The following is a 14,020-nucleotide window of genomic DNA, read 5'->3' as shown; positions in this document are numbered from 1 at the left end:
AGTACTATACAGTAATGTAAAGATTTATTGCTAATTTTGTGTGTATAATAATAAAAGAATTAGAAGGATGAACACAAGACAAATGTGAGTTGAGTGGAAAACAACTGAGGATGTACAGCTGAGACAGTTACACTCAATTAGGAGAATGAAGATGTAGGACACCAAGCCGACTTAGAGGTAGTGCGTGACCAATGTAATAAACTGGTGCAGAATTCAATACAAGGAGTTTTGTTTGTTACCTTTCCTTGATTTTCTTCTAGGTCCCAAACAATGATTAGACTATAGATCTTTAAAAAAAATGAAACCTATAGAGCTGTTCTACAAATCTTAATTTCATAAGCCTATATTTCAGTGCACTTACATAATTCATATATGAACATGTGACACAATGTATTATGTACAAGAAGAGAGAATGATTGGATTTTATTGTTGTTGTCAACCCCCAGTGAAAGCAGTATAAACATTTGAGAAATTCAAAGTAAACACACTTCAGTGAAAGACGAGGACAAACTTTACCATGAAAAATATGCATATGCAATATTATATATCTCATATCAATAAAAATAGCTACGTTAGGCTTCATATGTATTTGGAACAAATACATCTCCATTTTTGTTCTAAGGATTGAATATAAATTGCACTTGTTTAAAGATGTTTATTTAAGCTCAATTGTAACAAACACATAATTTGGGGTCAAAAGTATCAAGCAATGAATGTCATATATTATACAGAGGATAACCCATGTTGCAAAACTGTAAACACCACATGAAGATAAGGTCGGCGTTCTTGAAATTTTAAATTAGATTAAATAAGCTTGAAACATCACACTAAATGCTAACATATGGAATATAAGATTTCCAAATGTTAATTGAGTTAACTTTCTTGTAGTAACTATACACACACACTACTTTTATGCCTATCTCTAGAAGTAAAAGAGTAAACTATAAGATATATTTCAGTAGAACAAGGAGGCCATCTTGAGGGCATTCTAGAAACATACAAGTTATTCTCACACAGAGCCCACACACCAATTATGATTTAAAAAAATAGAATCTTTGAGCAAAGTTAATATTTCCAGTATAAAATGTTATTTTTCTTCAAAAAAAAAAAAAAATCCAAGAAGGCAAAATTTCTCAAGAGCATTTAGATTTACTTGAAAGCATCCTCTTTCTCTCTCTCGTTTCTGTCTGTCTGTCTCTGTCACTCTGTCACACACACACACACACACACACACACACAAAGACTACAAAGAAGTTGTTTTTTGCTGAATGATGGATAAAACAAAATAAGCCTAAGACTGTACAAAATGCTTCAGCAAAACTGTCTTAAATATTTTTCTACAGTTGTAAAATAGAAACTTCCCACAGATACTGGTCCATGCACTTCGTTCAGCCATTGTATATCTATTTTGCCTTTTTAGTTCTAGAAAAATAGAAATAAAATTTAATGTGGGGTTTTGAGTTGCTCTATGTTTGTCTTTTCCTATGCACTCTGAGTTAAAACTGGACTCGCGGGACCATTGGCGGGACGTTCCGGGCCCTCAGGGCCACTCGGGGGTTTGGAATCTTCACCCTCTTGGGTTCCTTCAGGGGTCTTATCCAGGGCATCAGGTGGACTCACGCAATTAGCATCCTGCTCCCCTTTGTCCACTTCATTATCAAATTCAATTTTATCTTCCTGGTGGCTGTTTTTCTTTACCTGTCCGTTCTGCGCAGGGTAGGTGCTAGCAATGACGTCATACAGGAATTGGTACTGCTCCTAATAAAGGAATTACATAAAAGAGGTTTATGTCATTATTTCTACATCCGATGAAAATTAGCAAGACTTAGTCATTTACTCGTGGAAGACCTGAGTGATGGAAAGCGATTCTCGTGTGTTTTCATAAAAAGAACATTTGAAATGGTTTACTCTCCTTACGGTTCTAAAGGCCTGGCTGCAGGATAACCTTCAGAACTTACCTCGTAGCCACACCAACCTGGCATCTGGTCCCCTCGTGGGCCGTGCGGTGGTGTCTCCCTCCTAAGCCTTCGCACAGGAAGCCATTTTTGGTGCCCACCCTCTTGGTTCACGCCTGCACATCATTTAGCATCAGATAGGAGTCACCTGCTTCAGGAAGCCAGTCTGATACACTTGGTCACATTCAGTGCCCTCATTCATGCGTTTCTAATAATTTCTCTGCCGTTTCCCTTACTACATTGTTTAATAAATCTGTGCCTTTTCCTCACACTAAACAGTGAGTCTCTTAATGGCGAAAGCACATAGTAGGCACTCAATATACTTTTAACATCAATACATGCAAGCCCAAGGTCATACACAAGGAAAAGCTGCCTATGTTTGAGTGAGTAGTTAAGTGTACACTGTGACGCGTTTCTAAGTCCCAGACCACCGTCTGCGGTCGCTCCCACTTACAAGGGACACAACCTAGATTGATTACGACAGTGTCCACTGATTATCTTCTCTGTATCCACACCTCTTTGCAAGGTGACTTTCACGCCCTTTGAGCAAAGGCTGAGTCTGTGTCCTCATGCCCTACACCTGAGCTGGCTTTGTGACTTGTTCAGGTAAGAAAATTCAGAGGAAGGCGCGTGCCAGTCCCAAGCCTGGGCGCCAAGGGGTCTCTCCCTGCCTCCAGGAACTCCACTGCCTTTATGGGAACGTGTCAGGTTAAGCTTCTGGCTGAGGAGAGACATGGGATCCACTCAGCCCTGTTGCCACAGCTAAGTGCCAGCCTAGTGGCAGTCGAGGTCCTTCTGGACAAGCCAAGTCCCAGCGGGCACGTCAGTGGCAGCAGACAAGTGAGTAGCCTGGTCCAGGTTGCTAAGCCTGATGGGATCAGCAGAACTAGTCAACGGATCAAACGGGCTCCTGATTATAATAAATCCTGCTCTCTTTCAGTTTCTAAGTTTTGGGGTGGTTTTCTACACAGCAGCACAAACTGATAAAGGATTAAAGGTGGGGGGAATGAGGGAATTCATGAGCTTTTAAAAAAATGTTCTTCATGAACCATCACTACAAATTGCTGGCAAACTCCAATTAGCTCTCGGATTTATACTGATAACAATTCAGTGTGAATGATCACGTCAAATGGAATTTCAAAGAGAAGACTAGAAAAGTCAATAGAAAAGAAGCAACGGAAAGGAGAGGAGGGGGAGGGGAGGGAAGGAGAGAGAAGAAATTGTCAAAATAAAGATGCAAAACATTAAAAAAAGCAATGGTGAGGTACACTTACAAACGTGGGAATCATTCCCGGCCTAGCTTTGCGTAGAGATTTGACTGCTTGAAAAACATCTATCACTTCTTCTGTTTCTGCACTTTCCAAGAGATTTAACAAAGCACAAAATATCCCTGTTTGCTGAGATCCATCTCTATAAAAGGAAGAAAAGATTAAAAAAAAAATGTACGCTTTATGGAGAAAGTGAAATCGGAATAAAAATTGAAAGAGAGACAAGAATACATTCTTTGCTTCATGTTTAGTGTAATTATTTTATTCCAGTCTCTTAGGAGCAAAACATTTCTCCCAAATGCATGTTTTTCACAAATGTTTTTCAACTTGGGAATGTAAAAGTCCTTTAGTTTAAAAAATACTTGCCTTAGGCTTTAAAAATATACTTTCTTCTGTTTAGTACTTTACTGATTATAATGCACTTTAATTTACACCTGAAATTGTTAGGCCAAATATCATAATACCAACTTGACAGGATGCTGAGGATATTGAGGTTTAGGGAAGATAAAGGCATGGCCAGAAACTGACAAAACCAGAAATACTGGATCTGATATTTTGTAAATTACTAAACCACATGCTTTTTCTCCTCTCTTCTGCCTCTCCACTGTTTTTTACAAATGTTAACACCTCTGCACCAGTAGAAAAATGATACCTAGTGAAATCATTCATTACAAAGTGGGCAACCAAATCACTTACCAAAGTGAGAGGTATGTTACATTATAATAAAAATTCAATTTAAAGACTATGTTATTGCACAAAACGAAGGAACATACAGTAGGTATTCAGCCGTTCCCCTAAGAGACACATATAGTTTTAAAGCCTGACCTTTCCTTCTTTAGGTTTCTTTCCATGTAAATTTTACCTTTGAAAACTCAAATAAATGCTGAAAAGTAATCTCTCTCTAAGGGCTTGCTCGTAGTGTATGCAATTCTAATAATAATAATGAGGCTTTCTCAAAAATTCTAAAAAGCACTTTGGTAGATTTATGTTTCTCATTTTACTTTACTATTTTTCATTTCTAATTTACTAACTTTTTTATGTAAACATTTTATATCTCATCCCTCTTTCAATATCTCTTATTTAAGGTGGCTATCTCTCACAGATGAAAGGTAAGGGTCTGCATAACCGAAATCAAATCAAGTATTGTTATGTATATTATTAAAATCTTTGCCTTTGGGGTCTGTTTAGAGAGTCAGGTGATGGGTTTCAAACCGAAGTTGCTAAATATTGAGATTTCAGTTTAATAAATAAGATGTTTATTGGAGGCAAAGCATTCAGTCCTCTGGATTCTACTGACACCTAATAGAGTGGCTCGATGAACTTAAGTAGAAATAAAATGCAACATCCATCCATCCATCCATCCATCCATCCATCCATCTGTCCATGCATCCTTCCATTCATTCATTCAGGACATGTGACGTTCCAGGTTCACAGCCTAACATCGTTGCACTAAAATATTATTTCTACTGTACTTCTACAATAGTTAGGCTGTGGGAGCACGTGGGAGAGGGGGACCGACTCCATAAGAGCTTCCACTGTGGTCATGCATTTTATCTGTTAGGAGAAATCGAATTCAGCCAGAGGTAGGAGCCAAGAGGTCATGCAGGATGCAGATTTTCAGCACGTCCCCTCAAATCCCACCCACCTGCAGTGAACAAGGAGAGGTGCGTGCTTGTGATACTTATTCCCTTCGGTGGAATTCTTCTTGGGAAGTTTCTGCTTGAGATTCTGAATCATCAAGATTAATTCTTTGGGTTCCGGGGGCAGCTCTTCCCCATTCCAGTTATTAAATTGGTACTGGTACACAGTTCGTGGATCTTTCCTCTAAAACCAGAAGGGAAGGGAACATGAACTTGAGTGAAGCTCAGCCTATTTGATAAATTGATAGTCACATTTTCCTCCATTACTTTCATTTAAATCATTTAAAAATTTTATTCTGAGAACATTATAGAGTTGCCTTGTGTTCATAGAGTGATTTATGTTAATTTTTCAACCAGATCAGTTACACCAAAGATCCACTCTCCTGAAATCATCTGTATACCTTGGAATGTCTCAGTTCAAATGCACGGATGGTGTAGGCTGAAGATTGGTTGGTGTCCATCATGTGCACTTCCACTTCTCCATGTGTTTGCGTTCCTTCCTCCCAGTACTGCGCGCAGGCTTCCTAGATAAGATAGAACGTGATTCAACATCGTCTGCCCAAGGTTCTGCTTGCTTTTTAATGCACTCAGAGCACCTCTCTCTGTCTTTGTCTCTGCTCTCTATCCTCTTTCTCTTTTTTTCCCTCTGTTCTCTTGTATTAAATCTGAAATTACAACTTGTGCTCTAAAATTGAATCCTACTCATAAAGATTTAAACCTACCTGAAGTATGTTGGACATCCACTCAACCAATACGTGGTGTCACCTCGTGCAAATCAAGGGAAGCTGGGGGAAGCCGAGGTGGCCAGGACACCCCAGGAACAGCTCTGCCAAGCCTGCTGTAGGTCTCAGGTTTGTTCCTCCCTTCCGTCCACGCCCTCACCATCGCCTTTTCAAAATGGATGGATTGACCTGATGTTTGCCATGACCCCTGCAATAACTTAGGTCTCCCTGTCCCTCCAGGGGTCCTTGGGGAAGGAGACTGCACCTCCCAGAGCCTCGTCTCTGTCTTGTATGTATCAGTTGACTGAACATCTAAGCAAAGGGCCAGACGGAAGCACAGGTGGATCACAAAAGTATCTCCTCCCTCCTCGACCGGTTCTCCACCAGCTACAGTCCCACAGCTGCTGACCACAGTAGGCAGTCCTGCCCCCCGTCCCGTTCCATTTCCTGGCTTTCCCAATTTCGATGAAGGAAAGGTTGCTAGAATTCCATGCTGAAAATCTGAACATAGATTTCTTTTTAAAAAAGAAAAAAAAAACATAAAAATAAAAAACTACTTTGTATGTACAAGTAGGGGACCAGGGAAAAGAGAGAAAAAGAAGGCATATAGTATAATTGCATACTTATGAGAATATTTATTAAATAAGCTTTGACATATGTCAGATAATGTGCTAGGTGCTAAAACTAAGAGGTAATGCCAGGAAAATTTTGAGGTATTAAGGAAAAGCTCATATACATCCAACAGGCATTAGGCAGAAGATCAAATTAGATCTTAGGTTCACCTCCAACTATAGGATTTTATGACAATAACTATTATGTGGATATAAAGAAGGCAGGATTTAGAGAAATTTTCAGGAGTTTTATCTCTCTAGAAGAACAGGATCAAAAGGGGAAGAGCAGGTACGTTTCGATACATGGAATGTCAGAAAATCAAGTCAGTGATGAGAAAACAAATGACGTGTTAACATTCAGTCAGCAAATCTACTTGTCCAGAGTGGAACGTATGGAAAACATAAAAATATGAGGAAAATGGAAAGATACATGAAGGCCTGTTACTGAGGGTTTTAATTTTAGACTGAGGAGCTTGGTTTCTATCCTGAGAAAAAAAAGAAGAGGAAAGAAAATGTGGCCCTTTGTTGTTTTTAGCAGCCGGTGGCACTGGGATCGCTGTGCCTTAGATGATCTGTGAGCAGTGGGCAAGGCTGGTGCAGGGCAAACAGGAGAGACGGTCAGAACCCAGATGAAAACTTTGGAGGCCAGCGCTTCGATGGGAACGGGGAGAATGAACAAATGGAACTGTGTGATAGAGGGACCCAAAGGACTGGGGTACAGGGACCGAGTAAGGAATCCAAGAATGAAGAATCAGATATTATGACACAAAGACGTAAAAGACTCTTAAAAGTACAAACCTGGTCTCCGTTCTTTAGCTCTGTCAGCATAACGATCACCTTGACTTTTCTTTGGAATACCATCTGCCAGAAGTCACCGATAGTCTCTTTCAGTGGTCCCTGAGCTGCAATCATCACTTCAGGCTTCCAATAACTCTTAACAAACAACAACAAAAAAAGGTGAGACTCAGTTACTACTACTGCAGAGAGAACAGTGGATTCTTAAAATAACCATTTGGAAATAGTCACTTAACTTGATATCAATGCTATTACACAGTATTAAAATTCTTAAGTCCAATCCTGTGATAAATCATAATGAAAAAGAATATAAAAAAGATTTTACATACACATATACACATATATATGAGTCACTTTGCTCTACCGCAGAAATTAACACAACATTGTAAAGCAACTATACTTCAATTTTTAAAAGTGAAAGAAAGGGGGTGATTCTTAGATCCAAAAACCAATGTGATATCTACGTATAACATACTTATGTAGTTAATGATAATACTTGGCTAATAGTGTGAAATCAAGTTTAGAAGATGCTATTTTAGAAAACTAACAATTTTTTCCTTCCAAAAATACCATTTTTTCCTCTGAAAAGCTTAATGTGATTGTAAGAAAAAAAAAAGCATAAACTTTTCAAATTACCTTCATCATGTCTCTAAGTTGTGTTTCTACGAGGGTGAGTCAAAAATTATCCACACTCTGGCTGTAGAATTTATAGAAGTTTTAATATAACTAGAGTGCAGATAATTTTTGACTCACCCTCATATATTCTTCTGCTATTTTATAATTTATGAATATTCTATGAATATGTATTTCAGGAAAATTGGGGAAAGAAATAAATCCAGCTTACTGTACACTCAAAAAGTATTCACTGAACTATTAAAAGTTCCTTGTTTGAATTCTCAGTGTATTAAAAACAAAAGGCATGTGACACAGACTCAAACATTCAGATAATCTGAATGAATAGTTTTTATACAAATATGCAAATTTGAATTTGCTTACAATTTGGGTATCTAAGTAAGTATAAACATTTTCAAATACTTGCTTCTGCTGAAATTTCGTTATTTTTCAAATTATATTACAGTCATAATTGTCATAAATTGTAACTAATAGCATGGTTTTGTTTTATATCACTCATTACCACATCTAAGTGTGGTAATACAAGAAGCTATGCTATTAAAAATGGAAGCTTTCATGTCAGTCGATACATAGTTATGGTCAAGCTCGTCATTCTTTCATAAAATCACTTAATGCATGGCCTTGACAACGTGCGTATATTTTTTAGAGCTAGACCTTGGGTTTTGGAAGTGTAAGGACCTACCATGACAAAGGAGGCGTTGATGTATTTGCTGGTCTCCTCCGTGTCACTGTCATCGTCAGAGGACTCATCCGAGTCGTGGTCACTCTCCTTGCTCATTTCCAGTTCGTGCTTCAGGGTCACTCTGTTAAAGTCATCTACGCAAAACAAAGTAGGAGTCAGTCTGCCTTTCAAAAATCAAATCTCTGCTTCATTGTCACATGGAAATTAGAAGGTCATTTAGAAGGGGCAGACTGCATGATGTACATTTATTGATCTACATGGAGTGAGATCCTGTTCCTTTTTTATTGATGAACAGATTATGTTTAAAAAGTCTTATAGAAGATCTCAAGAAAGTTCCAGGAAAAAATGCAGGACAAAGCTCTGTGTCATAATGTCCCATATAATTATCCAGTCTTTGATGCATATACTTTAGTTTTCCACAGGATATCACCATTCTGATGGATAAACGTTTTAAAAATACATAAGTTAGTGAAATATGAGGGTGAGTCAAAAATTATCTGCACTCCAGTAATATTAAAACTTCTATAAATTCTACAGCCAGAGTGCAGATAATTTTTGACTCACCCTTGTACATAACTTGGGTAAAAATCTAATTTTTCTTTATATCTTATTAACATTAAATTAACAATCATAATAAAATGGGTATCAGATAAGTTATTTCAAGAAAAGTATTTAGTCCATAATTTCTCAGTTTCTCAATTTCTTTAATTTCTAGCAACCTGATCAAATGATCTGATTAGCTACATCACCATCAATTCCATATTTTAAACTATATTCATAAGAAACTCTTCAGTAATTAACTAGGTCAACCATGCATTGACCTGATTTATTTGTTTGTCCAGCTTATTACCTTGGGTTATATTTTCTCCATGCTAGTTTTAGTGTATGCAAATGAATAAAATTATAGGTGTACCAGGTGTGGTCCTATCCATATATTTAAATAGCAAAATTCAAGTCTTGAAAACAATGCATATTTTGATCTGTTAAATTTGGTGATTGATGGTTTATAGTATATTTCCCATCTACTTTTAACCTCCCTGGTGTAAGGAAGGGATAAAGAGAAAACATAAAGGGAATAAAAGGCTGTAATTTTGTTATTTGGCAATTACCCTGGAGTAAATAACTGCAATAAACTGAAGATGAGAGAAAACTGGTAAAGAGGACTTGGCTTTCCCCCCTCCCTAGCTTCAGAGGTTACGTCTTTCTGAAAACCCATTTCTGAACTAACTGGTACAAAGAAAACACAGAATATAGTCTGTACTCCAAAGTCTATTGTAAATGTTTGGGGTTCAATGCATTTGCTACAACTAAAATTTAAATGGCCTATAACTATTCTCTATTGTCAAGCAAATGTTGAAAACTTGCTTCCAAATGGTTTGTGTGTGTCTCAAACTAAACAAATTCAAAAGAGGGCTTCTCTTTATCTGACACAAAAAATAAACTGCGTACATGGAATGACGTTAGAATTCCTGTTTTTACTCTTATTTTCTTCTTGATTCCCAATGTGCTGTGTCCTCCAGCTTCTATAAGAAGGAAGTCTCTGAGGGAAAAAACACAGAAAGGAAAACTCTTTAAAATGTGAGTATTGGCTTAGTTTATTATTGCAGCACAAGATCCTCCCTAAAGAAAAGAATTTCATCAGGTTTTGTGAAATCTGCATACATTCCCTAAGGTCACAATTTTTAAGTATGTTTCTGAATTTTTCTTTTTAATTACTCAGGTATTAAGTACTTTGACATGATGTGTTTGAACATACACAGTTATATAACAGAGTATGTTTCCTGGTTAAGAGGTGCTGAATAGCAAAATACTATGGTTCATTCTTGTATAAGCTGAAAGCACCTTACAGATGTTGATTATTCTCTATGTGGCAAAAGCAATGGTAAGGTATTCTAAATGATGCAAAGTAAATTCTCCAGATGAAGCATCTGCAGAAGACAAGGCTCACGCTCGGAATAATCAATACTTCCTTCCTTTGTGCCCTCCACACCCCTTCCCTATCATTTCTCCAGGTGAAGCTCTCAAATCCTCTACTCTTCTCTCTTCCTACTTAGTCCAATCCACTTTCATTCTCACTTGAAAACATCAACAGTTTTTTCACTGGCCTCCTTATCGTCAGTCTCACTTGCTCTAATCCTTCCATGACACACAACAGAGCACGTGCCTCTCAGGTGTTTAGCAGCTTCCCATCATTGTAGGAAGGGTCCAGCATCCGTACAGCACAGAAAGCCTCTCGGGAGATGCCCTGGACTGTCTCTGCAGCCTCGCCCCCTGCGGGGTCCCCCTGACTGTGGCCAAACCTACTTCCTCCAGCCTCGGAAGGGGCCAAGCTATGCTTTAACTCCTGGCAGACTCGCAGGCGTGTTTTCTGCCTGGACTACCTTTGTCCCTTTTTGTCCCTCTGCTAACTCTGCATTTAGGTATCTGTTTACAGGTCAGTTTCTACTGGAAGATCTCCCTGCCTGCAGCCTTCTCTTCCCAATAATAAATTAAATAAATGTCAAGTGCATGAATGACCTAAATTGAGAGAGCTCATCATGTACGGTAAGATTATACCACATTATACACATATGTGTGTATATATGTATCTGTGTATATGTATTATATACACATGTTTTAAAAAAAATACAGTGCCTCCTTTCAAACTAAATACGGCACCTTGTTTCAAATCACACTCTAGTCTCTTCATCTCTCAGCCTCTCCGCCTCCTAGAACTTTCTTTCTCTTTTCTTCAGCCATCCACATTCTGCATTCTACCTTTGTAAGTTTCATTCCACACATTGCATCACCTTAAAAACTATGATTTCTACCATCCCTGCTATGGAAAATTACCTCTATCCTTCCTAGTCATTTATTCTAGTACCTCCAGTCTAGCAATCTGGAATCTTATCAAACCTTTTTTTTTTAAGCTCTTTATTGGAATATAATTGCTTTACACTCTTGTACCAGCTTTTGAAGTACACCAAAGTGAATCAGCTGTACTTATACATATATCCCCATATTCCCTCCCTTCCATGACTCCCCCCCCACCCTCCCTGTCCTGGCCCTCTAAGGCATCACCCATCCTCGAGTTGATCTCCCTTTGTTATACAGCAACTTCCCACTAGCTATCTATTTTACAGTTGGTAGTGTAAATATGTCTATGCTACTCTCTCACTTCGTCCCAGCTTCCCCTTTGCCCCCCACCCCCCAACCCCGTGTCCTCCAGTCCATTCTCTGCATCTGCATCCATATTCTTGCCCTGTCACTGGGTTCATCAGTACCATTTTTTTTTTTTTTTAGATTCCGTATATATGAGTTAGCATACAGTATTTGTTTTTCTCTTTTTGGCTTACTTCACTCTATATGACAGACTCTAGGTCTATCTACCTCATTACATATAGCTCCATTTCATTCCTTTTTATAGCTGAGTAATATTCCATTGCATATATGTGCCACATCTTCTTTATCCATTCATCTGTTGATGGGCATTTAGGTTGCTTCCATGTCCTGGCTATTGTAAATAGTGCTGCAATGAACATTATGGTACATGTTTCTTTTTGGATTATGATTTTCTCTGGGTATATGCCCAGTAGTGGGATTACTGGATCCTATGGTAGTTCCATTTTTAGTTTTTTTAAGGAACCTCCAAACTGTTTTCCATAGTGGCTGTACCAACTTACATTACCACCAACAGTGCAGGAGGGTTCCCTTTTCTCCACACCCTCTCCAACATTTATTGTTTCTAGATTTTTTGATGATGGCCATTCTGACCTCACACCAGTCAGAATGGCCATTATCAAACCTTTTAACATTGTTTTTACTGCTTTCTCTTTTCGCCTCATGTCTTTCTGTGGCCAATACACTCCACACTGTACCATTCATTTGCAAACACCCTTAGTGCCTTTGCCTCCCAACCTTCAATTCTTCACTTTAAAAACTCTTAGATGGGTTTAACCCAACTATACACAGCTCTAATTCCCATGTTACTGTAGGAAACAAAAACAAACACAAAACAAAACACTGACTGACTGATTCTCTTTAAATTCATAACCGCAAATTTCAAGGATCCAACGATTTCTGGCAACCTTTCCACCTTTGCCCGTGAGATTGCTTTCCTACTTCGATAGAACTATTTCATGTTCTTTCTCAAGCACAAGCTGTTCTTCACCCTACTCTCTTCCGTCTCCCTATTCTCTACCAATGATCTTACTCCACACTCTCTTAAGAAAGATAAGGCAATTAGACATGAACTGCCTCAGCCTCCTGTCACTAACCTACCAACCAACCTCCATCTCTACCCTCACTTTCTGCTTCCCTTTCTGCTTAGATGGAATAATTTCACTGTTTCTCTCAGAGCTGTGGTCACCACCTGTCTAGATCATGCTCACTCCCCATGTCCACATAGAAATCACTTTGACTCTTGTGCCTAGAACTGTACTTGGCACAGAGCACAGACTCAATCATCTTTGTTCAAAGAATTTACCCTTTTTTTAGGTGATTTTACATACAAATGTTTAAATTAAATGTATAAGTGTTTTGAAGAGTGTCTGTGTATATGCAGTATAGTGGCGTTAGTGTATTAAATGCAGTTGATTTATCAGCTAAAAGAGCTAGATAAGAAAACACCCCTCTACCGAAGACCACGCTGGTAGCCTGCGAGCTTTTCCATCACAGTACAGTCTTCTGGTGGATTGTGTTACTTGGTGACTATCTCAAGCCCCACTCCCACCCCTACCCCCAGCTCCACTCTGATCTAAAACATTAAACAATTCTGCATCTGATTAAAAGCACGTTCCTGGTCTTGTTGTGAAACTTCCTGAATTGACCGTTTTGGTAGTTTACAGAAAGATTCAATAAACTGAAAATCATAGGTGAAAGAGAAAAGTTACAAAACATTTTTTCGACACCTGAGCAATTTGTAGGTAGCCATGCCAACTTTCTGAAATCATAGCAAGCTACATCCTAGGTTAGTTTTCAGAGTAACTGCCTGATAAATAGGTGAGGACACGCGCATTTACCTTTTAGTTTCTGTCTAACAGCTCCAGCCAGTGCACGTTCCTAAGTAGTCATAAACTCCTCTAATTATTTCCTCTACAGACCAAAACCAGATGTAGTTTTTAAAGGTGAGATGCTATGCTGCCTTTGGCGGGCCAATTTTGTGGCCATATACTATTACTTTGACACTTTATTTTATACCAGCTTAATGAGGAACGGTTAAAATGTTGGCTGTAGAGTCAGATTTCTAGGTTTAAAAAAGTTTCCTATGAAATAGCTGCGTGCTTTCAGGCGTTTCTCTCAAACTCTCTGTGTCTCAGTCCTCTCATCTGTGCTCTATGTTCTGGCAAAGCCCAAATACAAGAACTATGTCAAGGGCATGGGACAGCACTGGAGAACAGGCAGAGGTTCAAGCTACCTGTAACGGCGCTGCTGTTATCACTACCGTTACCTGGAATTCAGCCTCCAGTGGGGATGGCTCACTGGGTGGATCTCTTTTCTTGATATTAGACAGGTACGGATGTAGCTCAGACAAGCTCACTTCTGTTTCCCCGAACTGATTGTACTCCACCAAGGCCTGATGGATCAAGATGTACTGTGCCTGCAATTTCAAGGAAGAATATAGTTAATAATTGATAAAGTCCTATAAATCACATTTAAATAAATCATACATCCCCATAATTTTGCTCATATGGAGACAATGTATGGAAAAGAAAACTGATATCTGTAACATTCAA

At 38.6% G+C, this 14,020-nt stretch overlaps 1 protein-coding gene across 6 annotated transcripts in view; it reads right to left on the bottom strand.

Moving 5' to 3' along the window:
* Positions 1–432: 432 nt before the first annotated feature.
* Positions 433–14,020, bottom strand: part of PTPRC (protein tyrosine phosphatase receptor type C) — a 118,478-nt gene continuing 104,890 nt past the window's right edge. For all 6 annotated transcript variants that reach the window (XM_057728488.1, XM_057728490.1, XM_057728485.1 and 3 more), the window contains 8 exons: positions 13,735–13,884; positions 9,756–9,846; positions 8,307–8,440; positions 6,995–7,129; positions 5,265–5,387; positions 4,869–5,047; positions 3,230–3,365; positions 433–1,758 (listed from right to left, as the gene is read on the bottom strand). In XM_057728488.1, coding sequence (XP_057584471.1) covers positions 1,483–1,758; positions 3,230–3,365; positions 4,869–5,047; positions 5,265–5,387; positions 6,995–7,129; positions 8,307–8,440; positions 9,756–9,846; positions 13,735–13,884 — 1,224 coding nt within the window. In that variant the 3' untranslated portion in view covers positions 433–1,482. The remainder of the gene's footprint in view (positions 1,759–3,229; positions 3,366–4,868; positions 5,048–5,264; positions 5,388–6,994; positions 7,130–8,306; positions 8,441–9,755; positions 9,847–13,734; positions 13,885–14,020) is intronic.

This window comes from Hippopotamus amphibius, chromosome 3 (assembly GCF_030028045.1).
Source record: "Hippopotamus amphibius kiboko isolate mHipAmp2 chromosome 3, mHipAmp2.hap2, whole genome shotgun sequence".
In the NCBI taxonomy this organism is placed as follows: Eukaryota; Metazoa; Chordata; class Mammalia; order Artiodactyla; family Hippopotamidae; genus Hippopotamus; species Hippopotamus amphibius.
The sequence above is the reverse complement of the archived record's forward strand: the minus strand, read 5'-3'. Positions and strand labels throughout refer to the sequence as shown.